Raw genomic sequence first — 27,910 nt, 5'->3', positions numbered from 1 at the left:
AAGATGAGATGCTGCCTCCCACCTGAAGTCATCGAATCAGAATCCCTGGGGTCCTAAGGCATAATTTTGGCCACTGCAGTTTTATAAAGGCCTTGGGACCCCAATAAGAAGACCTGGAGAGAATCTGTGAAGTCTTGGGGTCAGTATGGTGTGGCCTCGTGAGGATACCCATTCCTGCTCCCTGGGGTGGGGATGAACTTTGAGAAGGGACCAGGACAGCGGGGCAAGATTTAAGTGGCTGGTCCCATCTGACTTGGTCACTCTGTAGGCATATGCCAGTGCAGGCTGGGCTCAAAGTTAGCTGAATTTATTTCATTATCCTATTTCTAAAGGGCTCTCAAGCATTGATTTCTGTGACTGCACAAGTTGTGTGAGAGCTGTGTGTGCACAGGAAAAATGTGGGGCAGAGGAAAGGTGGGGGAATTCAGCTCTGCTTCCAAATTCGTTCTGTGACCTAGGGAAAGTCAGCTTTCTCTGGGCCTTAGCCTCTTCATAAAGTGAAGGCATTTAGAGTCCATGGGCTGTAAGGTGTTTGAGGGGTTCTGCAGGTGCCCGAGGCCAGGGCCCTGCTGAGGTCTGCATCATCCCTGCTTTATCTAAAAGCCTGCCATGTTTATATGCTTTACTTTAGGGGTTAGCTAAGTTTGGACTTCATTTGCCCAGGGGGTGCTCCTTGGGAATCTTCCAGGGTTCACAAGTGCTGTTTCCATTCTGCCAGACCTACATTGTTATTGAGGTTTCTCACTGCACTGACAAGTGACAAGACACGTGCTCTCATACCTGAGGTTTTTGCCTCCTTGCATCTGCCAGGATAGGGGTTGAACTGTCCTCCCATCAGCCCCATCCTGCTTCCCAGGCCTGGCCTGCTCCGTACCCTCCCAGTCCACTCACCTGACTGTGGCTGTTATCCCCATATCTCCCCATCAGGTTGACACGGTGACAGTTCTTATACCAGAAAGCCCCCTTGTAGGACAGGGCACAGTTGGTGATGGCTGAGTCTGTGTCCTTGTCAAATGTGGAGAAGGACCTGCCATTGTGGTAGGCCATGGAGTCACCTGGGAGAGAGAAAAAATAAGGACCTGAGAAATCCCAGCTGGAATTTCCTTCTGGGCTGTGAAGGACAGAACCAGAGGTGACAACTGAATGGTCCCAGGGTGGGCTGGCCTTAAACATTGGACCCAGAGTCAGGACCAAATGTGGGACTAGATAAGACACAAGTGTTGCCCCCAGGACTCATGTAGTAGAAAGAGGGCTTCAGAGGCTTGGGATGATCCAGTGTCCAGTCCTATCTCTCACTGTCCAGCTGTGACCTTGCATAAGTTAAACCACTTGCTGAACCTCAGTTTTCTCATCTATGAAATGGAATCAGTACACTTGTTACATCTACCTCACAGTACTATTGGGACAAATGGTTATTACAATTTTTGCTGTTATTTTATGATTTTCTGCGTGCCCTTTAAATAAAAGAGCTTGGAGAATAAGGTAGGAAATCTGCACTTAATAATGTTGTGTCTTCTCCTCACAGACAAGTACTTATTAAACCTTACTCATATTAAACCATATATTAGATGTCCCTAAACAGTCTGTGTATCATACAGTTATTTTTTTAAAGTATTTATCAGACCAGTGTTCCTCGATTCTTAGACAACAAGCTCATTTATACACTATTTGGTCTTAACACAATAATTAAGTAAATGAGGTGAAAGCTATATTAATTAGTTTGATGTAAGCACTCCAAATTGTATAAAAAAATCATCAACACATTGTACCCCACAAAGGTATTCATGATCTATGTGTATACGACTAAATGAAAGGAAAAAAATATATACACTATTTGGGACTCCGGTTTCTAATTTAGAATTCTAGAAGCATCTCAGTTCCATTTCTCTTTGTGTTTCCTCACTCTCAACCCTAGCCAATAATTGGATGCAAACATTTCAAGACTCTAAAGCATTCTATCCTGATATTTTGGAGCAAGTTGTCAAAGGGACTCAGATGCTACCCAGAATCTGAGGGTGGCAGGTAGATATTGGCTGTCCTGCGGATGTCCTGGCTTCAATCAAAGTACACAGAAAAATGCAACCTTACAAAGGTTATCTTAGTAAAGGGAAATATTACAGCTCATTCTCCTATCGGAAACACAAAGAGATGGAGAAAGGCCACATTCCTGCTGCGTGGTGGATTTGCTTGCCATGTAACAATGTCCTTCTTGCCTGAAGCCATCTCAACCAAAGAAATATTTACTGCCAGGTAATAAAATGTCGGAATTCTTCCAGGGATGCGAGAACTAAAACAATTTCCGCCCCTGGCTGTCTCTCTTCATTACCACTAAATTGCCATCTTAAAAGAGCTTTGTGTGTCCTTAGATTGGGCCTGGCTGGCTTTTGGCAACCTTTTATCTGGAGACTTTCACCTTATGTGTGTTTTCTTCCAGGGATCAGAGGAGTTGGAAATGTGCCATGACATTTGTCTGTTTTCACAAACATAATAGAAAGCTACTCAAAGTGACATGGCTTGCTGTGAGGGGTCCTGCACTCTCAGGACCAAGACCATCTTCAGAAGCCAGACTTCTACAAGCTGTTTCACCTTGGGGAAATTTCGGAGTTTTTCTGAGCTTGTTTCCTCATTTGTATAATAACATCATCTTCCTGAAATAGTTTTTATGGGGATTAAATGGGGCGATGCAGGTAATACTTACAAAAGTGAAAGGTACCTAGCAGGCCTTAATCCATGTCATTTCCTTATTTATTTCTCCTCTAATGTGGAGCCATAAAACTACCCAAAGGCCATTTCAAGTCCAAGAAATCTTCAAAACCTGAACTAGGGTTATGAACTAGACAAGGAATGAATGGAAGGGTCACGAGAGAGGTAGTGAGCTTTTGGTCATGGGGTTATGCAGACTGAGGCTGGACGGCCACATGGCAGGGATGTCCTAGAAGAGGTTTAAGTATCTCGGTGTGGGGTAGATTCTTCCCTAATCAAAGTGCAATCCACAGACCAGCAACACCAAATAATACTGGCATCAGTAGGGAACTCAAATACGAAAGGGAGAATCTCAGCCCACCCTAGCCATCCTGTGTTAGCATCTGGACAGTCACAGGCTCCAGTGGGTCATACACCCGTAACAAATTGAGAAGCACTTGGTTAGATGCGTTGGAGACTAGGTATTTTTTTTTTTTTAATCAGTCTACAATTGGTATGTAAAACTGGATAAGAAATACACAGTTTTTGAATGAGGGGAGTTACAATGCAAGCCTGGTTGCCCTAGTTAGTTCCCAACCAACTTTTTGTTTCAGGGACCAAAATAATCTACCCAATCCTTTGTAATCGCATTTCTTCTGAATTAGTACCTAGTACAAATTCAAATGTGGGTTGATCCAATGAATATATGGATTAAGAAAGGAAAGAAGGAAGGAAAAAAGAAAGGAAGGAAGGAAGGAAGAAAGGAGGGAGGGAGTAAGCAGGAAGTCAGGAAAAGCAGAGGAATTAGCTAAAAACACCAAGAAGTTCTCCGGTTGTGTGGCTCTAAGCGCACAGCTCTGTACCTGCTGTCCCACTGTACCCCTCCACCTTCAACTTGTATCGAGTCTTGGCATCTCCCACGCTGAATCTTTCGTAGACGGCGAAGGCTGTCTCCCCTTGGTCCCGCAGGTCCACCCGGAGCTCATACTGCCCCTGGGCTGTGATTTTGCTCAGGTTGTCCAGCCCTGGGGATGACAGACAAGGGTTGCTAAGAAGCACGGGTGACTGGGACCAACATTTCTATTTCAAAAGCAGCAGCTGAGTGTCCTGGAAAGAGGTTCATGGGCTCAAAGCCTGCCCTGCTCCTTGCTGGTACAATACCAGGCCAAATGTGTGATGTTTCTGAGCCTCAGGTAAAATCAGGCCCAATTTGTCCTGCCAACCTTGCGGAGATGAGGTAGTGAAAGTATATTTTAAACTCAAAAGCTCTTCACAATTGAAGGGGCATGGATGGTGGAACGGACGTTTCGGGGCCTGGCCCAGGCCATGGTGCATAGAACAAAGCTCCGTGCAGGTGGAGACTTGGAAAGCGTGCATTGCATGGCTGAATGGATAGATAATTCATTCATCTTGGATTCAACTTGGGAGATTTCAAATTGTAGCTCCACTGCTTAATGGCCAGATTCCTACAGGCACGCCCCTGTCTCTCTCTGAGTTTCTGTTTCCTCATGTGCAAGGTAGGAATTTAGTACTTCCCAGGGGTGCTATGAGGGTTAAAGATTATGGCTAAGGGACCCATCTCTGCACCCAGAGCACAGCTTGGAGCCCGAGAGAGAAGCAGCCAATGTTATCAATGAGGATGAGTCTGTGAATAGTTCAGCAAATGACTTAAGATTAATTCTTAAGGGCTGACTGTTGGCTCTCCTTTGATCAAATTTTTATTTTTAATGATTCAGAGCATTTATGTAGTCTTTTCCATTAAGAATTTAATATTCCGTGCCCACCACCGGAGCGACAGTCTTCTCTTAATCTATTTCTCTCCCATGTGGCCCTGTGGGTTAGGACAAATGACAAGGAGGGCAGAAAGAAGCAGTTTGGACACAGACACGCAGAGCTGAATTACCAAGCCAGAATTCCTCTCTGCGGTCCCCAAACCCAGCTGTGTAGGCTTTCCAGTTTCGATAGAAGTCCTCACGGCCGTTTTTGCGTCTCAGGAACACCTGTGAACATATTAGCGTGCACTGAAGTTATTGCAGGAAAGGGAGGCATCTATTCTAGAGAAAGAAACGTCAACCGGTGGAAGGAGCACCAGTCCTCAGCTCTGTCACTAATTTTCCATGTGACTCTGGGCAGATCACCTCCCCTCCCTAAAAAACAAAGATTAAAAATACTACCCAGCTTTAGGTGACAATGGCAGGTCAATGTAGGTACATTGATTGTAACAAATGCACCCTTTGGTACGGGCTATCAATAGGGGGAGGTCGTGTGGGTGTGTTGGGGGTGTCTCTACACTGTCTTCTTTATTTTTCTGTGAACCTAAAACTATTTTAAAAAATAAATTTTATTAATTAAAAAAACCCTACCCAGTTTCATTTTATGGGAATTAAATTGGAATAATTCATGTAAAACTCTTAGCGCAGTGCCTGGTAGATAACAAATGCTTAGTGTTAATTAACATAAATGACGGAGTCAGTGGTCACTGTCATGGATACATCAGAGAGCTGTCTGATGAGGATCAGATGAGATAAATTACAAGAAATTTTTTTTCCTCTCTCTCTCAATCCCTGGATTCTTTCCCATTCTTTTATTTAAGAGAGAATTCCTGAGTGCCTCCTTGTGACAGGCACAATCTTGCAAAGCCTCATGCACATGGGTGTCAGGTGTCAGAGTACAGGGGTATTGCCTTGCCTCTCTCCCTGTCCCTCCAGCCCCCACTTCCGGGGGCCCTCACCCTCCGACCTGAGAGCTCTGGGTTTCCTGTTAATACTCACAATCCATCCGCCCCCATCAGAGGTCATGTCACAGTAGACTTCTAGTGCCTGGGCCTTATCGCCATTCAGATAAATGGTGTAGAGGCCAGAGGTCGTGTCTCCATTCAGCATAGCTTGGGAGCAGTCCCTGGGGAATGGGTATAGGAGTCCAACTGTGGAATAAGGAGAAATCGTGATGCTTTAGGGCAGGAGGATGGGGTAGGAGCTTGGAAATTGCAGCTTAACTATTCATTGGCTGGATTCCTGGGGGTGAACAGCTTCACCTCTCTCTCTGAGTTCTTAGCCTGTCATGTGAAAGACAAGGGTAGACTGCTCCATGGGGGTGCTCTGAGGCTTAGTGCCCATCTCAGCTCCTTATACTGATGGTGGCGTCAATGATACCCATGGGAGGAAAGCAGATCCGCCATGTGGGGTAAGTGTCAGGTTGACCTGCACACACCTGGAGCAGCCAGGAGCACCTGATGAACACCCTGGCACTGGCTGGGTTTCTGGCACCTGGTGTGTGTCTCACTGAGGATTGGGTCACTCTATCAGGGCGCAGGTTGTTTTGAGAATCTGACGAAAGCTTTGGATATTCAAGCTCCCCAGACAAGTACATCTCAGTCTTTAATCTGTGTTCATCTTTGCCTTTTCACAGGCTTCTGAGGCAGGAGGTCTAGTTCTGAACATGCCATTCAGTTGCTCTGTGACACTGGAGAAATCCTCTAACTGCTGTGAGCCTGGGAATCTTAGATAGATGAAATAAGAATGCTTGGAGAATTTCTAAGTGGAATAATGTGATATAAAAATTAAAAAGTAGATAGAAACCGACAATCTTAGGGCTGTGCTTAGTAGATGGGTCTGAGAGCTGATGGACGTGGTAGCTGCTTTTCCTGATCCAACACCTCCAAATTCCACTGGGGTTGTATAACAAACTGTTTTCTTGATTATTTTATAGCCCTAGGATAAGAACATCTTCAAGGCACACTCATGGTTTTGTGTTCTCAGCACCTGGCAGAAGATCTGGCAGAGAGAAAGCACCTTCTTCAGCAGATGTACACAGAATGACTGTCCCCACTGAATGGTAAAGAGCAGGGCTCTCCAAAGCCTGGATCCTCCCATCCTTGGAAATGGATACTACGTCTTATTTGCCAGTGGAACAACTTAGATGATCATCATCTGTAGAAGATTCCCAGTTGCAGGTACAGAGGAAGGCTCCCTGGGTCTGGGATACCTGAGCCTAACTCTGACTGTAACCCACAGGGTAACCTTGAGTAGGTCATATAGTGTCTGGGAGCTTCCATTTCCCCATCAGGAAATTGGACATGGTAATCTGACCCACTATACCAGCTTGATGGGAGATTCATTTGTGATTTGGAATGTGGACAAACTTCATAAACACTGACATGAAAAAAGGAGAAGGGAAGGGATATTGAGCTTACGTTGAGCCCTGGTAATAAAAGGACCACACACATATGTGGGCTAGGAGTTCAAGCACAATACTTCATTAACCCCCGCAAGGTCCTTATGAGGAAGGAAGGTTATTAATCTCATTGTACAGATGAAGAAACCGAGGATTGTAGAACAAAAATTATGTTCTTCAAGTGATAAAAATGGGACAGCAGTGCTCCCCACTAGGATGCTTACACCCTGCCGCACCCTTTTTCATCAGGATTCCAAGTAGTAGCAGATAATTGATTCTTTTTAGAAATTTGTTTAAAAATTTAAAGTAGACGTCAAAGGGGAAAGAGAGGGTTGATTCAGTCATGGTTAGATCACAAGGCCTGATTTCACTCCCGGCCCCTCTTACTTGTGGTGAAGATGGTCTGGACTATCTTGCTTCTCAGGGGCCCACTTAATGCCTGGACCTTGGCTGTGTAGTGTGTGGATGGGCTCAGGTCTGCCAGGCTATAGGAGGTGGTGTCTGGACCCACAATGACTTCCTAAAGGCAGAAAAAAGAATGTAATAACTTTTGGTCACAAAAATTCTCAGAGTATAAGTAGAAATCCATTCTATTCATTTATTCATTCATTATTTCACTCATCCTTTCATTTATTCATTCACTAAGAATTCACTGAGCACCCACTCTGTGCAACAGGATCCACTTGCATTGTTGTGATATCAGAGAAGAGAGTGCAACATAAGCAAAGGTCCTGGGGCCAGAAGAGACAGAGCAAATCAAAATTATACAAGGAAGTAGTAACCTACCTCAACTGTACTTAGTTTCAGGTGGTGGAGCAGTGGAAAATGTTACCAGATTAGGAAGGGTCTTCAGTGATAAGCTTTGAAATGTGAAATCTATCATTGTAAGAAGTGAAGAGTCCAAAAAGTTTTCAAAGTTGAGGTTTGGAACTTGAGTTTTTTTTTTTTTTTTTTTTTTTATCATTATAAGACATGTGGAACACTGAAAGGATTTTGAACAAGTCATTGATGTGAACCTAGGCATTTTTTAAGAAGGTTGATCTGGTGTCAAAATGAATTACACAAGGGCAAGGGACTCTGAGGACAATTAGGCCAGCTGTTCCTAGACACAGCTCTTTATCACAGCCCTCTGGGAAGCTTTAAAACAATACTTTGCCTGGGCCTCATCCTGGACGGATTGAATCAACATAGCCAGAGGGTAGACCTGGCTAGTCATATATTTAGCAAGCTCCCCCACACGATCTGATGTGCAGTCAGTTTGAAGATCTAGGAGATGATGATTAGAATAGCTCAGTAGGCATGGTGTAATGAAGGCGCGAGCTGACCCAGTGTGTCTCTTCTAGAACAGAGATAGTAGCTATATGAGACCTCTCTTGGTCCACTCTATCTACACTTGTAGTTTGAGTCTGGTCTCTGTGCTGCTGTCCAGGGGAGGAGATTGGTTCCAGTTTGCAGAAACCAATCTTTTCAAACACTTTTACTAGCTTGCAATTCTTTCTATTATAGTAGATGACCTTGGTGTCTGGGATTGAAATTCAACCTACACTCCTAGTAAACCAAACACAACGCTGCTCTCTGCAACCTACAAACACAACTGGTTGGCTTTAGGCAGTAATGAGTCAGTGTGGATGGAGGCCCTGGGGAGGTTTTCCTGTATCCTGGGCCTGGGGAGGTACCTCATCCTGATTTTGCCAATGGGGGAAGTGATTTTCAGAGAGGCTAAGAGACTGGCTCTCATCCCATCATTTGTGGGTGGTGCACAGTAATCTTTTTTTGGCCAGGGCTGGGTTTGAACCCACCACCTCCGGTCTATGGGGGGGTGCACAGTAATCTTGCATCCTGGTTTTCCAGAATCTTATTGAGTGCCCCTTTCTCCTACACCAGGTTGATTTTTTGTATTTGTTTAAGTGACACATATAAAGCTGGGGCTTGGACAGGCAGGAAAGTAAACTGAGGTGAGTGCCCATTTAATACTCAGTGGCCTTTTGGCAGCTCCCAGTTCTGGTCCCTGGGGAAGGGATCAACTGTCAGGTACAAAACTGGGCTCATTGAATTACCTGAGGATCTAGTTACCTGTTGGTTCTCTAGGTTGCAGTGAGAAGTAATTTTCTAGACAGTTAGGGGACCCTAGATCAAAATGAGACTCATTATTCAGGTAAACATAGAATTCTAGAATGTGGGACCAGAAGAGGACCTGGAAGATGGGGGAGCCCAAAGCACTCATTTTATAGATGGGAACGCTGACACCCAGAGAAGGTAAAGGGCTTGCCTCAGTTCACACAGTGAGTTAGTTCATTGTTACACTACTTCAGCAGGGCCAGGATAGTAACCAGAAATGTGCATCCACTCTGGTAAAACACGACAGACTGGACATGTCCATTTATCTTACTGGCTTCTGATACCCTCTAAAATGAGAGCAAAGGAACATAAGATACAAATCCATTAAGGTGAGGGGTGTTGGAGAAGAGATAGCAGCAGGCATATGATGTAACAGGTCTTGGTAGATGGAAAGTGGGTGGTAGGGAGACCACAGAGGGGCTGAACGGAGAGAGCTGCAGAGCTGGGGGCTCATTAACAACAGCAGGCAGAGCTGGTCAGAGGCTGGCTGGTCACAGAATCCAGCAAGTTCAGGAACAGAAAAAGTGCAAAAATGAACTTTACTTTCAAGAGCAGGGTGGGATATGACTGAACAAAGGTTAGGTGTTCTTAAACCCTCAGATTAATCTTCCTATCCCCTTCAATGGTCCAGATGACTGTCACTGTCCAGTTGGAAGGCTGAGGTTTACTCTCTGGAGAGGGTGACATAGAGGGGAGGCTCTGGATCGTAATCCACTGGCCATAGCTCTCAGGAGGCTGAGGTGGCACCCTGGCTACTTGCCCAGTGACTCTGCAGTGAACCTCCCTGGCCCTGCCTATGTAATTTGAACTTCCAATCAGCTTTTCACTCTCGGCTTAAGTACTAAAAGATAGAGCAGGCCCAACAGACAGTGAGTGGACGTCTCCAGTGTGAAAGAGGGACACCCAAGCCAAACCAAACTAGTAACAGTAGCCAAACAAAGAAACTTGGAAGAAACACTAGGCAGGTTATAGAATAAAATACCACCAGCAATATCATTCTTGGAGGCGAAGAGATGACGCACCAAACAAAAACAAGGTGCTAGGAAAAGCTGAATGTGCTGAGAATAAACAAAAGATCTTGGGAATATGAAGTATAAAAGCCGATATAAGAAATGCAATAACAAGTTTAGAAGGCAAAGTTCAGAAAATCTCTTTCACTTGTCTGAAGGTCTAAAGTTATTTAAAATTAAGAAGTGAAAGAAGAAAATTCACAGGTAGAGAATATAAGCAGTGTTAACAATAAATATAAACAGTACTAACAATTGACGTCATAAGGACATGGTAAAATGCATTGCAATATTCAGAGGCTGCCAAAAAATATATACACATTTTAAGAAAGGAAAACACTGTATTAAAATGGTTATACTCAAGTCATATTTGAGTCATTCTGCAATTATAAGAGGTGCTCAAACATGACTTGTATTCATCTTTTGTTATTGAAATACATTATCACAATTTTAATACATTCTTTTTTCTTTCTGACAATGTATACACTTTTTTTTGGCACCCTTTGTATAATGCAATGATGCTGATACCATCTGGGAGATAACTTATATGGCAAAGATGCAGAAGGTGCTTTTGATCTTTGCTCACTAAAATATTAAGGGAACAAGAGTCCAGCTCCTAAAATGTCTTCGAGTCTTATAAGCTGTAGTTCTTGATCTTGGCTGGCTATCAGAAGTGGCGTTTGGTTAAAATGAAAGAGCAGGAGAATATGATTCAGAAGGTCTGGCATGGAATTCAGTCCCTCTAACTTGTTTCAGCTCTCCAGTTGCCCTGGGGTAGAAAACCAGTTTTGGGTAATTCTTCCCTTCTTTGAAGATTATGCAAATGATTCAACCAGCAGTGGGGAGTTGTTATGTATTTCAAGATACCTTGACTGTACCATCCACGGATTCATAGACCAGGAGGTAACCAGTGACTGGCGCCCGAGGAGGTCTCCACGTGAGCAGGGCAGTTTCCGACTGAACCTCAGTAGCGGTTACGTCTCGTGGAGAGTCCAGGTCTGGAGAAGGCAATACAAACAAGACCAAGTGAGTCCACAACGGGAGGACAGAAATTATGGCTGTGTATCCACAAGACTGGATTCAAGCCTTCCCCTATCTCTTGACCTACATGACCTTGAGCTTGAACCTTCCCCGTATGTAAATGAGGTAGTTGAGCCACGTGGTCACTAAAGACAAATTTTCCATAGTGTACTCATCCTAAGAGCTGAGTCCTCATGAGCCCAACATGGTCTTGATTGGTCTGGTTGGATTTTGGCAGAAAGATACAAGTGTGAACACCACTACCAGCCCCCGCTTGTTTCTAAGTAAGAAGATAGATGAAGCTAATCTCTCCTGACTGAGAGAACTGTTGTTCTGTTCCCCTGCTTGCTGAATTTTGTAAAAAAGACCTCAATGTATAAAAACCTAATGAACATCTAGGAAAACTTGACTGAAAAATCTTTCTCTTCAAAAATATTTCCCAGCCTGGAGCATGGATCATTAAATGCTGAGTTTAGGACCAGCGGTGACTGTTTTTCCATGTAAAAAGCCCTCCTCTTAAAATCTTTTCCTCATCTGTGGGGAGAACAAGGTCATTTCAGTTCAAAAGGAAATGGTGTGTTTCTGTAGGTCTGGATTGAATGGGCATTGGTGACTTGAAGTGATGCTGATGTCATCACATTGCAAGGGCCTGACTTAAGAGAGAAGAGTTGGCCAGGGGGTCACCGTTTAAGATACAGGCTGGGTGGGTGGGCATCTGCACAAGGAGAGCTTTCAGCTACTGGTGTCTTTGTACCTGTTGTGAACTTGGCAGTGATGGCTGAGCTCTTCTGAGGCCCTTTCTCCGCGAGGATTCTCAGTGTGTACTCCGTGGCAGGCTCCAGGTCGGTCAGAGCATACTCCACTGTGTTTCCGGACACGGTGCGTGTGATTTCTGGCACTAAACATAAAATACACAGACCAAGGCAGTTACCTCTCTCTGAGCCACGAGTGGACTTGGCAAACAGCACCCACACCTCCTTCTAACACAGAAACTTTCAGTGACCCGGTGGAAAAGTGGGTTTGATGTCTTTTTTTTTTTTTTTTAATTATTAAATCATAGCTGATCATGGACCACTATACACTGGTTTTATAGACTGTTTGACACATTTTCATCACATTGGTTAACATAGCCTTTCTGGCATTTTCTTAGCTATTGTGTTAAGACATTTATATTCTACATTTACTAAGTTTCACATGTACCCTTGTAAGATGCACGGCAGGTGTAATCCCACCAATCACCCTCCCTCCGCCTATCCTTTCCCTTCCGTCCCCTCCCTTTCCCCCTTCCTATTCTTAGGTTATAACTGGGTTATAGTTTTCATACAAAAGCCATAAATTAGTTTCAGAGTAGGGCTGAGTACATTGGATACTTTTTCTTTCATTCTTGAGATACTTTACTAAGAAGAATATGTTCCAGGTCCATCCATGTAAACATGAAAGAGGTAAAGTCTCCATCTTTCTTTAAGGCTACATAATATTCCATGGTGTACACATATACCACAATTTATTAATCCATTCACGGATCGATGGGCACTTGGGCTTTTTCCATGACTTAGCAATTATGAATTGGGCTGCAATAAGTATTCTGGTACAAATATCTTTGTTATAATGTGATTTTTGGTCTTCTGGGTATATACCTAGTAGAGGAATTATAGGATTGAATGGCAGATCTATTTTTAGATCTCTAAGTGTTCTCCAAACATCTTTCCAAAAGGAATGTATTAATTTGCATTCCCACCAGCAGTGTAAAAGTGTTCCCTTTTCTTTTTCTCCACATCCGGGTTTGATTTCTGAAATGACTCATACCCCCCTTCTCTCTCTTGTGCACATACCTCATATGTAAAGGATTTATCATATGGAGACTGGATTTTTCCAGACACCAAATCAGAAGGAAAGGGAGCTGGGGGTCAGGGATTTTTTTCCTGCCACATGGTATCAGCAGGGAGAACTTTGCAGCTGAGACAATGCCGTAGCTGGATGAGAGCTGTGGGTGACATCCCCAAGCCTTTTGATTTGTCCCCTTGTTTGCTCTCTTTCTTTTTCACTTACTCACATTTCCTTTTATAATTTACCAAATGTGGTCAAATCATTAGGCTGAGAGGGTCATGAAGACGGGGCAGCTATGGACACCACGGAGCCTGGTCGCTGCCTCTCAGGCCCATGGGGTTACATCCACTGCTGGAAACGAGACTACAGTGCCCAGGTGCGTGTGTTTATTTCCTAATCATAAGCGTCTCACCATCCTGGTTTGCCAGGAACTGAGGAGTTTCCTAGGTATAGAGCTTTTAGCACTAAACTCAAGAAAGTCCCAGGCAAACTGGGACAAGTTGGACACCTTTCCCTTCATCTGTGCGTCCCCCACTTCCTCCTCCTGACTTGGCCCTTTGTGAGCCTTGAATCCACAATTTCCACAATTCCCACCAACTATATTCTGATTTATTTTAGGTGAGAAAATATGACATTCCCTGACTCAAAAATGATTATCCTCATAAGGAATATCTGACAATTATAGAGTAAAAAGAATAAACACAATATTCCTCTTCCCCCATCCCCACCTGTGCTCTGTCCTTAGGTGGTAGCGGGGGCTGAATTAAAAATTCCTGAGGTCCCAGGCACAGGCTACGGTGTCCTCTCATACTGTCATTGAAAGCAAAACAATACTGAACCATAAAACATGAAACTTTCACATACTTGGAAATTAAATGACAAAATTCTTTGTAGAGTAGCTCATAAAATGATGGACAGGTTCATTGAAAAGGGCTGTGTCTTTCATCTCTCTCGGATTTGGGTCTGATATTACTTTCTGGTGGTTGTAAGTTGCTGAGATGCCCAAAGCGAGTATTTAATCTGCCACCTGGGCAAATTAGCATAGGTGCTGCAAAAATAAGGAAAACTAATTTCTTATTTTAAATCACATTTTCTACAACTGGCTTCTCCTGTGGCCTCTGAGAAGCCGAGTCTCCCCACCTGGAAGCAGTCTGTTTGATATTTAGATTCTGGGCTTGGTCTTGTGAAGGATGAGAGCTGCTTCCTAGAGAGAGTGTCTCACGCTGACCGGGAGAGAGACAAGGAGCAGAGGAGGAATGGGCCAGGAAACAGGTGGAGGCTGAGATATACTTTTTTTTTTTTCTTTAAGTGTCCTACTGAGTTCCTTTGAGGTTGTAATTAGGAGCTACAAGGACACTATTGGCTTTTCCATCCTAGTCATGCTTTTTTGTCATCCTTTACTGAATGTGGCACAGGGAAGGGAGAATGGAAAGAGTGTACAGTGGGGCAGAAACTCCTCCATGTGCGGAGAGTCTTGGACAGGACCCTACCTCTTTCCCCGGTGTAGGAGATGATGTAACTGTCCACAGTGGCAATGGCTGGCTGCCACCTGGCCAAGGCTGTCGAGTCGGTGATGTTGGCTGTCACCAGGCCAGATGGGCCATCCAGAGCTGTAAGGAAAGATGGTGGGAGACAGGAAGTCATAGGTCAGACATCAGACCCCAGCTGCTCTGCTGTCCGCATGACTTATGGCCTTTTGGTGTTAGGACACACGTGCCACCTGCATGGGTCAGTTTAGAGTCCTGAGCCTGGAGCCAGGCTGACCTGGCTTTGAGTCACCACTACTCCTTGCTTTGACGGCAGGCTTACTTTGAATGTCTATTTTCTTACCTGTAAAGTGGGGATAATAATTCTGGCTGGCTTTATCTCAGTGTTATTTATATTTTCATGTAATATCAAGGGTGGAAAAGAGCTGTGTTAATTGGAAACGGCTGAACATACGATAGGATTATCATTATAGCTCATGTTACCTTTCCCAGGGAAAGGACCCACGCAAACAGAGGAGAACTGCATAGTTAAGACTGCCTGAGGCTTCTCTGCGCTTTGAGTGATAGCTCTGTTACAGTGGTTCAGACATAAATCGAAGCCAGGCTTGAGTGGTCTCAGGTCCTACAAAGGCTTGTCTTGCCCGTGTGCCCTGAAGAAAGTCATTTCTCTTCTCCAAACCTGACTTTCTTTAGCCATCAAGAGGTAGGCTACTATGAATATTTACTAAATAATGTATGTACAGTGTGCTAGGGGAAGCTCTTAATAATTGCAGTTGTCATTAAGATGGCTATTAAAGTTATTTGGAGTCTTAGGTATGTTTTTAAATGACTTGTACTGCAAAGGCATGGATAATGAAAGGGCCTTTCTCGCTGGCCTTTTAACTGACTGCCTCCATTACCCGACATTCCTCTCTTAGAAGCTAGTGCAAATATGATGATTTTCCCCTCGCTTTTGCACCTACTATTCAATCAATCCCTTGACAGCCCCAGGAAGATGGAAGGCAGCCGTCCCCAGCTCATTTCTCAGATGAGACACCTAAGCCTCAAGAAATGAGAATAGCTGGCCTGAGAGTCAGGGTATGGCAGAGCAAGTTAGTAAGCCCACATCGTCCATTCTGCGTGTACAGCATCTTCTTTAACTGGTAAGGACACTCGGCCTGGGAGGAATTGCATCCAGCTTTTCTGATCCGTTGCTGGAGAATCCAGTGATGAACGATTTCTTTGGGGAAATAAGGGCCTCTGAGGCAGGGTGGACAAGACTCTGGGATCAGATGGGATGCTTTCATCACATATTGTCAACTCTTAGGCTAGGAGGATATTTTAAAAATTTCCTATGAGGCCCATTCTTTGTATCCCTTAATGCATTGGACTGGATAATTACTCACATATCAAAGGCTAAATTGTTTAGAGACATGGCTGTCTAAAGAGAAATTTTCCACTTCATTCTCCTTCAATGCGATTCATTATTTCTTCCTCTTTACAAAGCCTTGTGCAAATCAGGTTAGAATAGGAAAATAGCCCTTTATTTCAGAAGAATACAGGGTTTGGAGGCAGACTGACCTATGTTCAAATTTGGTTCCAGCATTTATTAAGCATGTGGCTTTGGCTGGGGTATTTAATTTCCCCAGGCCTCAGTTGTGTCCTCTGTAAAATGGGGATGATAATAGCTGTGAAGATTAAATGTGAAGGGTTTAGTAGCACCCAAATAGAGACTAGCTACTTTGCAGCTGTCACAACTGTGTGCCTGCAGCACCTCCTTGGAGCGATCCTCACCATGGTTCTAGGCCAGTGGTTTTCAACCTTCCTAATGCCATGATCCTTTAATACAGTTCCTCATGTTGTGGTGACCCCCAACCATAAAATTATTTTCATTGCTACTTCATAACTGTAATTTTGCTACTGTTATGAATCATAATGTAAATATCTGATATGCAGGATGGTCTTAGGGGACCCATGTGAAAGGGTCATTTGACCCCCAAAGGGGTCTTGACCCACAGGTTGAGAACTGCTGTTCTAGACAATAGGAGCTGTGACTAATGTGTACAGTCATTTACATTTGCAGATGCTTTACAGATATAGTTTCATGTGGTCCTTCATCCTTTGAGGGAAGCAGAACTGTGTCTAATGTGCTCTGTACAGTGACAGAGAGGGACACTCGACCCCAGAGAAATGAACTGGCAGGTCATGCAGTTGGGTTTCAATCGAGGTCAGCATGTCTCTAGGACTTGGACTCTTTCTTCCATAATAGTTCAAGAAACGGAGGCCCAAGGAGGTTAAAGGATGCAACTAAGGTTACCCAGCTCCCAAGTCTGGAGGTGAGACCTTTTGGACTCTAAATCCAGGTCAAGTTCCACTAGGATTTAATAAATAAAACCTTTTTATTTTCCCAGCTGGTGAATCATGAGCCATAAGGCTGAGAAATATTGCAGCGTGCCCAAATGATCTCCGAAAAACTAACACCCAAAGCCAACATACCTGTGGTGAGCAACCCCGAGACAGGTTCGCTTTCCTCAAAGCCCTTCATGGCAATGACATTGACAAAGTATTCCACCCCGGGGAGGAGCTTCACCAGCCTGGTCTGAGTCTTGGTTCCATCCACAGTTACAACTGAGGGTGTACCTGGAACACAGTAAAAACAGTATTGGGAAAGGTGAGCCTCACTGAAACTTACTCAGCATGCACCACGATCGGGTATGTCTGATTTGGAAATGAAACTGTATCTTCAGCCAATGCCATTGTCATGATTTCTCGTTTGCTGCTACCCTCTGGTGTAAGGGGAGAGGCCTTAGTTTGTGAATACTGCCTTTTCCACTGGTGCAGATGCCAAAAACCAAGCCGGGAGAGGAAAAAACATGAAGTCACAACATACTAAAAAGGGCAAGTTTCTGCTCTGTAGAGAGCTGGTATGTTGTGAAAATTTTATTTCCTTTTATTTTTCTCCACGAACACCATGGAATAATATATATCTGATCTATATACCTTATTGTCTTGGTAGTTATATAGACTCCTTTACTACCAGAAATTCTACTTAAGATGCTAAATAAGAGGGTCATAATCAAGTTTGTGCTGATCTATTTATGAAAAAGTCCAAGACTTTTGGGCAGCACCTGTGGCTCAAGGAGTAGGGCGCCAGCCCCATATACTGGAGGTGGTAGGTTCAAACCCGGCCCCGGCCAAAAACTGCAAACAAACAAACAAACAAAGAAGTCCAGGACTTTTATCTTAGAATTTGGGGGCTGATGAAGGGCTTGTACATCAGATGATCAAAGTCCCCACAGAGATGGTACAGCTATGCAATGATAACCATGAAGGGGTTGTTAACCATCCTCCCTTCACATGCCTCCAGGTACAGATGTCTTAGTACCTACCAGAATGTCTTTAGACACCTTTGACAATATTTCCTCCCCATGGTCTCTATTATAGCCTACGTGCTTTCATCTAGAGCTCACAAATCTGCTAAGTTACAACTCTTCATTCCACACTGAGATGGTCAGATCTGGCACCTGAAGGTAAACCTTCACTTATATACAAGACTGGCTTTTCACCCACATGTACTCAGAGAAAAAAAAAAAAATGGCCAGCGTGATTAGGGTCTTTTCAAGGTTAAAAAGGATCTTTTTTAAAGTGACCCTTACAAGCTAGTTTCTCCTAAGGATCTTAGAGCACTTTATAAATAGTTGATGGTCTTCAAAACAAGGAGGTAGTTGTTTTGGGGGCTGGGAATTATCACGGTCTCTTTCACGATTCCATCCAAACCTTCCACACTCCTCCTCTTCCTCCCCTCCCTGAGTCTCCTACCTCCTGTGATGGGCACAAAGGTAACCCGGAAGTTCTCCACCTGCACCGTGGGTGCCACCCAGTTGACAGTTGCTGCGTTTTCAGTAATGTCCGAGAACATGATTTCCTTTGGGGAGCCCATTGCTGTCAAGAAGAAAACACAAGAGAAATCCAGAAAAGGTTAAGTATCTTGTTCTGGTTCTCTCTGAATTCTTAACTTAGGAAAACTCAGTGGCTTGGGTTTGCATCTGAGGAAAGTCTTTGGGTTGGAGAATGTGGTGACCTGTATTCAAGTTATGACTTGACAGACACAATTGCTCTTTAATTTCAGGTACAGAAATGTTAGCACCACAGCTGATTTCTAACAAATCAAGGGACACAGGTTTCACAGATTGGAATACACCCCACTTTGATATTTTTGATTTTTAGCATTTTTCAAATTTTTGCTTTTTAGTCACTTTTATTAAGTAACCTTACAATGTAATGACTGTAGAGTTCTTTGCAGTTTATTAGGCTTAATCCTCATGTAGCAACCTCCAGGAAGAATGGCTGTGGTTGCAGCCATTTTACAGAGGACCAAATTGAGGCTCCTTTCTCCGACGAACATTCTTGTGATGTGACCTTTCTGGGTCCCAGGCCTAGGCAGCAGGGCTAAGCCCAGCCAGGGATCCTGGAATTAATGTTCACATGAAAACTGACCTAGACCAACCCACTCCTACAACTGGAAGGAGCCCAAAGCCCGGGGAAGTAACCTCAGGCCATCACCAGAGCAAACACCCACTGGACACTGGGTCTACGTGCAGGGAAAGCCGTGCCTGGGGGAAGTTTCTGCTTCCTGAATGCTCCCCACCCCTCCAGAACCGAGATCCCTCTGGAGTTTTGGGCGTATTTTTTGGCTTCTATCTGTGCCCTCTTTTGCTGACCATGCTTAACCAGAGAGTCCAGGAAACAATTTTCAGGCTCTCAGGAGCTCATTTCCTCATCTTCCCCCTCTCCAACCCACATTGATCATTAAGTCCTGAAACCTACAGAACTTTGGTGAGGGGTATTTTTTTCAATTCCCATTTCTGTCTCTTCTCCTCATCTAAGATCTATCCTCCCATAGCATCCTTTAGTGACCTGGCAGCCACCCCAGACTCTGTGGCTGCCTGAGTTTCTGTAGAAGGAAACCACCAGGTCTCTGGAGCCCGGACAATTTTAATTGTTCAAAGACCATTGAGAAGCTGGGTGAGCAGGCGAGGGTCCTTTCACTTCTAGGAGCCTCAGTTGCCCTGTCTATCCAGTGAGAAAAGTGATAACCCCACAGGAGTGCTCCGAGGATTAGCAGAGATAACAAATATAACCCCCCCAGCACGGCATCTGGCACACAGTAAGAATTCGGTACATATGATAACCCTTTCTGTACATTCTTTCCCAGGTGATTCTTTCCTCCATGGGCCAGTTTGGATTTTAAAGTGACTCCTACGAAAGATCTAGATGAAGCCAACAGACACAGAAACCCCAGTTGAGGTATATCAATTTAGGCACTGGGCATCTCCCTTTACCAACCTAGTCCTCTCTGGTTTTGCTCTGGCTGAGAGTCTTACTGAGGTACATTCGATGCATTTTAGAAAGTGTACATTATGGCCAAAGTCTTCCTCCCCAGGTCATAGTTTTCTCATCTGAAAAATGGGAATAATATCTGCCCTGTCTTGCACACCATAAGAATTAGGAGTCTCCTCCATCATGTGTTCCTGGGGGACATGCATGAAAAGTGGTAGTGGGAAGAGAGCCGTGCATTACCCTCGGGAGTGGCACATTGGCAGTGCCATTCCAGGGTCAATGGGTGTGCTATTTTTGGACAACAGACCTCCCTTGTGTGTGGAAGCCTATTTGTTATTCTAGGATGTCGTCTTCTGTCATAAATAGGGCTCCTGAGTCTCCAGCCCTACAGCACGTAGCTGTGCACAGAACTACTGAATCACACCTATCGGAAAGTTGGGGAAACCCACGCAAGGCAATGCTTCTTGTCTCTTTCCAAAGGCACTCTGTTTTCAAAAACAAAAACAACTCCATTAGGGAAATATTTGGAATTGCTAAAAAACTCACAAGGAGTTTGAAGAGAGGGCTTCTGTCTGTTCTCTGCATAAAATGTTGCCTCCCCAATTCTGGAACCAACACCTTTCATTATGTGTCCATTGACAATGGTTTTAGCAAAAGTATTTATCCTTAAACATGTTTATTGAACACTTGATATGTGTCAAGTCCTATGCCAAGCTAAGGGGACATCTGCTATGGGAAGTGGGGCTTAGGAGTTGGATTAGCCTGGGATTAAATTCTACACTGGCTTTACTTGCTACAAAGACCTTAGCTCCTTGGATCTCAGTTTTCATATGTGTGAAATGGGGCTGAATGTAGCACTCAGTTGGCGAGCTATGTCATCAAGATCCAGTGAGGTAAAAGTGTGTCAGTTGCCCTGCCACATGTGGCATGGAATACATACTCTATAATTAATAGTTACTATCTTTATACATTTTGTGAGTCAGAGTCACAGGTGCTGAGCACAAACAGCCTGCATCATAAGAAAGGGGCATTGCCCAGCATGTATTTCCATAGACCCTCTGATCTAGGGCCCCAGGTACAAGTCACTACAACTCTGTGGTGCATGACTCCAAGTTCAACTGAACTGGAACCAAGCTGAAAAGTTAAGAAAGAGGCAGGCTGGCTGAGAAAGATAGGACAGGTAGGAGTTGGGGGCATGTTCTGGGAGTTAGGATTGATTATCCTATTGGTGTTGGGCGTGGAAAAGATTACCAGGAGTGTATGTACAGGGGTGATGATGGGGACAGGTTAAAGAAACATTTCTGCATCCTCACTTTGAGATCCCAAGGAGGGCTACAGAATCGTCCAGAAGAAAATGACAAAGTCATCTGACTCAGTTTCTGGAATCTCTTCCCTATTTTCTGCTCATTCTGTGGACCCTTGGACATGTTTACATTTAACTTCTTGAAGGCAAAAGTAACTCCTAGAAACTCTTGGCCTTTCTAAGGGGGAGCAAGAATATCACAAGAAAGTAGCTCAAACTACAGAGGGGACGAGAAGCCATTGCTAGTGCAGGGATTATCAGAAGAAACAATAAAAGTGATAACCTAAGTATCTACCAGCAGGGAGCTAGTTAATTAGATAACGTACCTGGGATTACCTTCAAGATCTATTAATAAGTAAGAAAAACAAGTAAGCAAAATACACATACAAACAAAAGCTCAGAAAAGTGGGTAGTATGTTAAACATATGCTTCTCCCCAAAACAGCAAAAAAGAATGTAAATGTATGCCTAATTTTAACTATTTGTGTATTTCTGAAAGGACATACAAGGAGGTGGTAATATTGGTGGCCTCCAGATAGAGCAACTGGATGGGATACAATAAAATATAGGTTTCACTTTGTATCCTTTTAAATTTTGAATTTTGAACCAAGTCACCCATTAAAAATGAAGTTTGCAGGAAACCACCAAATAATCATGGCTGATATCATTACTGCGGGCAAGGAAATTCTGCTAAATACTCTACACTCATGATCTTATTTAAACCTCATAGCTGGCCTTTGAGTTAAATCCTGTTTTACGGATGAGAGAGTTGAGGCTCAGAGAAGACAGGAGATGTTTCTTCTGTGGTGGTTAGACACCAAGCAATCAGTATTGAGGTCACTGGCTTAACGACCAGGCAACACAGCCCCTCACCCGCTTTCTGTCCTCTCCTTGTCCTGAAGCACAGGCATGCGGTGCCCATCAAGGCCGTCTCTCTCTCTCTTCTCTTTCCTTCTCCTCCTCCCTCTCTCTCTTCCCCCCTTTCTCACTCTCTTTCTCCCCCTTCCTTACCCCTTTTGGCTGTGAAATACAAATCCCTGGAGAAGAAAATCAAAGACAGGGTGAAAGAACAGGATCTGCCTTTTGTTATTAAAAAAAAAAAAAAAACAAAAACTCAGCTCATGATTATTCATTCTCTTTTTTCTTTAAAACTGTAAGACTTCTAGAAAAAAAGATCAGCTAAACAAAATCAATGATCAGAGGTAAACTTTGAAGAGCAGTGTTTATAAACCAAGGTCAAAATCAGGCCCTGCCTCTGATCTGGAGTCGTTTTATGAGGAGCCCAAGGAGAGGGGGCTCAGACCTGCATCCCGGGAGAGGCTGTTTGTGTTAATAAGGAACAGGGTTTTCCTCCTCACTAACTTGTTGCCCAGAACCCAGCATTTTCTCTATGTCTACAATTACTGATTCTGCTTTCTGCGGGAGCTTTCTTATAGCTTATTAAGTCCTGAAACTTATCCATAATAAAATACCTATCTTCAGACAAAGAGGAGAGGGCTCTGGTTGGTGTGATGCCCTAAGCCTGTCAGGGATGACAAGTGTGTACTGATATGTCCAGTTATCTGTCATCCAGCCTGCTCAGATTTAACAGTATTGAAATAAGTTGGCCATTCGGGTTTTACTCCAAATCTATCTGTGTCACCTTAGGCAAATCACTTCACCTTTCTGGGCCTCTAATTCTTTATGTACAAACAGAAAAGGCTGAGCTGCATCATTTCTGAGGCCAATTTTCTTTCTCCTGGTGATGTGATTCTTTCTTTTGCTTCCTCTTTGAAGCAGGGGTCTCAGCGCTCTCTCTGTTTCTGCCTCTCCTCAACTGCGTGCGGGAACTCACTTGACTTGTGGGTCTTTCCTTGTTACTTTAAAGAGCCATATTACTCCCAGTATTATTAACATAAAGAGTCATGTCATTTACCGTATTTTTTTTCTCCTTGAAACAGCTCATATGGAAAAGTGTTTTATTTGTCCTCGGAGCCTTTTAGAGATGTGTATATGAAGTAAACTCAGCGAGCTTCATCAAGAGTTAACTGCTTAGCTTTGTCACCTCCCTCCCTTTTCCTTGCTGGTCTCCAGACTGATTATTCAAATGTGACCTTTTATAAATACTCTTTGCAGGTAAAAGAGCCATTTCTTTATTATCACCCTGACTAGTGTAACTTCAACACTTGAGCCAACAACAAGCAAACATTTCTCTGGATAGAGTATGTGATGTGATAACAGGTAAAGAGTCTTTGGAATTAAAAAAAAAAATGTGACGACTGTAATGATGATTCACAATGACAAAGAGCTGTCACTTGCCGAGCCCTGGCTATGTGCCAGATGCTCTGCTACAGGCTTTACACAAATAACTTCGTTTAACCCCCACGATCTTGTTAAGCAGATGGCATCATAGTCTTTCTGCAGAAGGACTTAGCCAAACTGTCAAGGTAACACATTCTCTAACTAGACAGCCTAGCATCTGGAGGTAAGTTTGCTTCAATCCGAAGCTCCTGTGATTACCCAGCCCTGTGAGACGAAGACCTCTAAGTCCTGACTTTCCTATGTTCTCTCCTGTCAATTTACAGTACCTGTTGTTGCTATGGCACTGATTGGCTGGGATCGCCTTCCACTGCTTAGTCCATAGAGTTCAATTTCATATTCAGTGGCCTCTCTGAGACCTGTTATGTCCCTGGTACGTTCGGGGGCAGGAAGGGTTATTTCCAGTGGCTCAGACTGCTTTTTGGTATCTCTGATTTTGAGAACAAAACTGTCGAACACCCCTTCATCAGCTGTCCAGGACAGACGGAAACCGTCTGGTGTGGCGTCTGAAACCAGAAGGTTGTCAACTTCCGGTTCTGCTTCTGGAGAGGGAGAAAATGGTGGAAGGAGGAGGAAAGAGAACATCATTTACCAGTCCACGCAATCTGCTCTCCAGTGGGGGTATCAATATCAGTGATGCCCCGGCGTTCAGAGAGAGAGGTGTCCTGAGATACGGAAATAAAACCATTCAACACTAACAAGTCTAGCAGGGCTGGGAGAGGGGAAAGATGGAGATGACACATTCATACAAGCAAAGCGTCTGCATGTGTGAGTTTTGTCTAAAAGCAATTCTATAAATCCACATCTGGACTCAGTACTGGCCCCTCCCATGTATTATAAAATAAGTTCAAAGCCAGTAACTTGTTTACACTTGCTCTCTGTCTTCCAGTGGCTGCGAGCCCATCCTCTGCTTGACCTTTTCCTTTTCTTTTTGAAAAGACAAATAAACCAGCATTAACGATCTGTAGCGCTGCCATGGTGAGACTGCTGCTGCTATTTCCCTGAGTCTGAGCAGAATGGCTTTTCAAATGTTAGCATCCTTTTGCTTTGTTCATAGAGCTCTTTTACTAAAGAAAGCTCCTAACCCTTGATTTTCTTTCTCGTTTGACTTTCTTTTCTTGCTATTTTAACCGTTAGGTGTGTTCAGATGGTAGAACTAAGTCTTGCAAATTCTTGTACTGTGTATTTGGGACCCAGGGTTTCATTTCAGATTTTCTTACCTAGACAAAACTCAATGTTAAGGTGAATTTAGAGCTGAGTTTCCCAAAGTGTCCTCAAAGCAAACTACTCTTATTTGCTCCTCCTCGTTAAAAGGTACCTGCTGTCAAATAAATTTGGGAAATATTGCCTGGATAAGTCCCTCTTGGAGATACACAAAGCACATTAGGATGTCCTGAAAAGCCCATGATTAAGGATCATGTTTAACTTTGACTTGACAAAGTTTCCAAACTTACTTGAACATGGAATTTCCTCCCCAATAGTAGAATATTCTATGGAACTAGTCGTGTGTAAAAAGACTTTGGGAAACACAGATCTTTGACCATTTACATTGTTAAATGTTATATTTCTGTAGGAATTATTGGCTTTGAAAACATTATGGATTTAGTAGTCACTGTTGAACCTTTCTGGTATTAGTGGTTACGGATGTAAGAAGTTCACATTTGGTTTTCCAATGACAAGCCCACTGGATAAATTTGTTAAGATCATGGGTGAGACTTCGTGATGACAAAGAATTTAAAGACATTTTCAAAATATACCTATTGGTATATTTCTTTTGAGAAGGCTGAAATGTAGCTGGGGACCCAGCCAGGATGAACACAAGGGAAGATGATATGGAGGGAGGAGACGAGTGCTACGGGCAAGACGTGGTCTAAGATTTGGGACATGAAGTAGAAACATTTCGACCTTCTCATTTCTGGGGTGGGAGGAGAGCGTGCTCATTATATGTAGACAAGGGAGAGTGTGGGGAGGACATGAAGGAACAGGCCACATCTGCAGATTAAGTCAGGAATGTGAACGAAGATGTTAAAATCATGGTGATTCAGTAGACACGGGACATGGAAGGGAACCGGGAAGAGGAGAGAATGGCCCACTTGAGTTGAAATACCTGTAACAATTTCAGCCCTCAAGGGCTTGGTTTGGTGCCCCTGGGTGAAGCCAGAGACCATGACCTCATAGCCAATGCCGGTTATGAGGCCTCTAAGCTCCAGCTTCCTCTGGGTTCCTGAAAGTGTGAATTCTTGGGGGTCCAGCAGCTTCCCAGAATCCACCACCGTTACAAGAAAGCTGTCAAAGGCATTCTCCGATGCCATCCAGGAAACTGTGAACCCGTAGGGATTAATGTCGGAAATGGTTAGGTTTTCCAGAAAGGGCAGGGCCTCTGAAAGAAGGGAGGAGTGAAAAGAACTCAGGTTAGCAGCACTGACTCTGTCAGGACAGCACGAGTTTCCAAGAACACTGCTAGATACCCAGCCAACCATCCAATGTGTTATATGCTCAGAGAATGAAAGGTTTAGTAAGAGCTTATCAGCGTCAGATAGTGTTATTTTGTGTCATTCTCTTAATAAGCCTGTGAGGTAGGTATTATTCCCTTTTTACAGGTGAGAACGTTGAGTTTCATAGACGTTGTTTGAGTTGGCTAACGTCATGAGCTAGAATGTGATTGGGCAAGGATGTTTAGCTTGATTTTACTCAAGGGCCACACATTTCTCCATTCAGATGGGGTCTGCTGTGTTGGTCTCGGACTCCTTCCTCTACTTGCCACTGCATTCTGGTGTTAAAGCAAGTCAGCTTTTTTTTTTTTTTTTTGCAAGTATATTTCCACTTGGATATATTTCATGTTTGTATCTTCCTTCCAATTTACATTTTTGAGCTGATTAGTCCATTCAGTGACATATCCTCAGAAATCATTATAAAGGGAAGAGGTAAGATTTTTTTCATGTGTCAAAATTAACAATTTATGGTTATGGCACAGTGTGGAATTCAAAGATTTGCTAAATTGTTTGCTGTTTATTTTCCTGGCTTAAGTTAGAAAACAAAGACATCTTGTTCTGTCATCATCTTTTGTTCATTCATTCACCACACATCTGTGTCCCAGATGCTCTGATTTCTCAGGTGCCAAGGGGCCTGCTTACACATCAGGATTCCCAGGAATGAGTTTCTATCAGCTATGTTTCTGTCAGTATTTCCCAGTTGACATTGCTTCACCTAGCATCCTATTAAATCCATGATACTGTTCAGCAGTTCTCCACCTGTGGGTCACAACCCACAGGAACTGTATTAAAGGGTCACGGCATTAGGAAGGTTGAGAACCACCGTGTTAGGTAGATAATGCTTCCTCCCCTTGGAGCCCAAGGCATCCAAGGAATCAGAGGGACCAATGATTTATCCAAGATCACACACCCACTAGGTGGCTGAACTGGGATCCAACTGGGTCCTCTGATTCCAAGATCCATGTTCTTTCCATGCCCAAAGCCAACATCTAATTAGTAAACCCCATCAGCGCTGGTGAGTCCTGAGGCATAAGCAGGCTTAGTCGAGAAGGTCCAACCCCTCCTCTCTAGTTAAAAAACCCCACAGTAGTAGTGAATGTATTTGTTTTTTATCAGAAGGAGAAAGGGGATGGGATTTCCAAACTAGCTGCATCTACTTTAGAGCCTTCTTTTCCATTACAACTAAATGGAAACTTTCAAAGAGATAAATGACCTTGTACTAATGCCCAGGGTCTAATCCATGAGCTGTAAAGAAAAAAAATGTTTTACAAAGAAGCGTTTGGTGACTGAATGAATAAGGGAATGAATGTTCTCATCCCCTAAACAGAGACTCAAATTTTGCTGTGGTTTAGACTTCCTGTACTTATTTTGAAACACTTGGTGTTTATTTTGAGGCATTTTTTTCCCATGTAAAGATCTCCAAAGAATCATAACTCTATCAAAGGCAAAAGATGAAATTGCTTCTACTGTGCAAACAGTCTTTTTGCTCTGAGCAAGGGTTTCAAATTCTGTTGCTGGGTTTTGTTTAGGTAAGAGGCATCTCTCTTTGATAGCTGGCCTCTTTGCACCCCTTGCCATCAAAGCAATGAATTCCAGAGAAAGTGAGGAGTTCAGGCTAATTAGTCAATGAAGGGCTGTTATTTAAGAGCTCCTCCTGTTTCCTTCTGTTTTTCTTTTCTAATATGCTTCTTTTAAAACAGAGTGTCTTTTCACATCATGGATTAGTTGAGACAATGCCATAGCTGGATCTAGGATTCTTAGACCAGCCCTCTCAGCTTTCCTTTCTTCTCTCTGTTCTGTGGGAGGTCCTGCAAGCAAGGACCTGATGGGACTGCAGCCATTCCTCCCCTCCTGGGCAGTAACAGTCTCATCTCATACCTGCCCCTCCCCACTGTAGTGGCTGAGGATATTATAATGTTCTGTATTTAAAGACTGATTTGAATGATTTGATTCACATTGGATATTGAGTAGAAAAAAATTGCCGTTTTTCAAGTTTACGTTAAAACACATCCAATGCCCTTTTAAAAATACAAGGGAGGTCATGACTGCACAAGTCTGTGGTTTCCATCTAGGTTTGTTGGTTATTTTTAAGGACACCACTTGCCTTACACTGTTGGGAGACAGTGAAAGGAATGCCTACTGTATGCCAAGAAGTTCAATTTCCTCATATCTACTTGACCCCTGA

General features: G+C 43.6%; 1 protein-coding gene across 10 annotated transcripts in view; it reads right to left on the bottom strand.

Annotated features, from left to right (window-relative positions):
* TNC (tenascin C) overlaps positions 1 to 27,910 on the bottom strand; it is a 99,110-nt gene that overhangs the window by 2,411 nt on the left and 68,789 nt on the right. For 7 of the 10 annotated variants that reach the window (XM_053564604.1, XM_053564619.1, XM_053564614.1 and 4 more), the window contains 12 exons: positions 25,341 to 25,613; positions 23,503 to 23,775; positions 18,113 to 18,235; positions 16,790 to 16,933; positions 14,318 to 14,437; positions 11,755 to 11,898; positions 10,848 to 10,978; positions 7,243 to 7,375; positions 5,454 to 5,605; positions 4,586 to 4,682; positions 3,546 to 3,707; positions 892 to 1,055 (listed from right to left, as the gene is read on the bottom strand). In XM_053564604.1, coding sequence (XP_053420579.1) covers positions 892 to 1,055; positions 3,546 to 3,707; positions 4,586 to 4,682; positions 5,454 to 5,605; positions 7,243 to 7,375; positions 10,848 to 10,978; positions 11,755 to 11,898; positions 14,318 to 14,437; positions 16,790 to 16,933; positions 18,113 to 18,235; positions 23,503 to 23,775; positions 25,341 to 25,613 — 1,916 coding nt within the window. The remainder of the gene's footprint in view (positions 1 to 891; positions 1,056 to 3,545; positions 3,708 to 4,585; positions 4,683 to 5,453; positions 5,606 to 7,242; positions 7,376 to 10,847; positions 10,979 to 11,754; positions 11,899 to 14,317; positions 14,438 to 16,789; positions 16,934 to 18,112; positions 18,236 to 23,502; positions 23,776 to 25,340; positions 25,614 to 27,910) is intronic. The other 3 variants (XM_053564627.1, XM_053564630.1, XM_053564633.1) reach the window with 1 other exon arrangement.

This window comes from Nycticebus coucang, chromosome 2 (assembly GCF_027406575.1).
Source record: "Nycticebus coucang isolate mNycCou1 chromosome 2, mNycCou1.pri, whole genome shotgun sequence".
Taxonomy (NCBI): Eukaryota; Metazoa; Chordata; class Mammalia; order Primates; family Lorisidae; genus Nycticebus; species Nycticebus coucang.
This window is presented reverse-complemented; position numbering and strand designations above follow the sequence as displayed.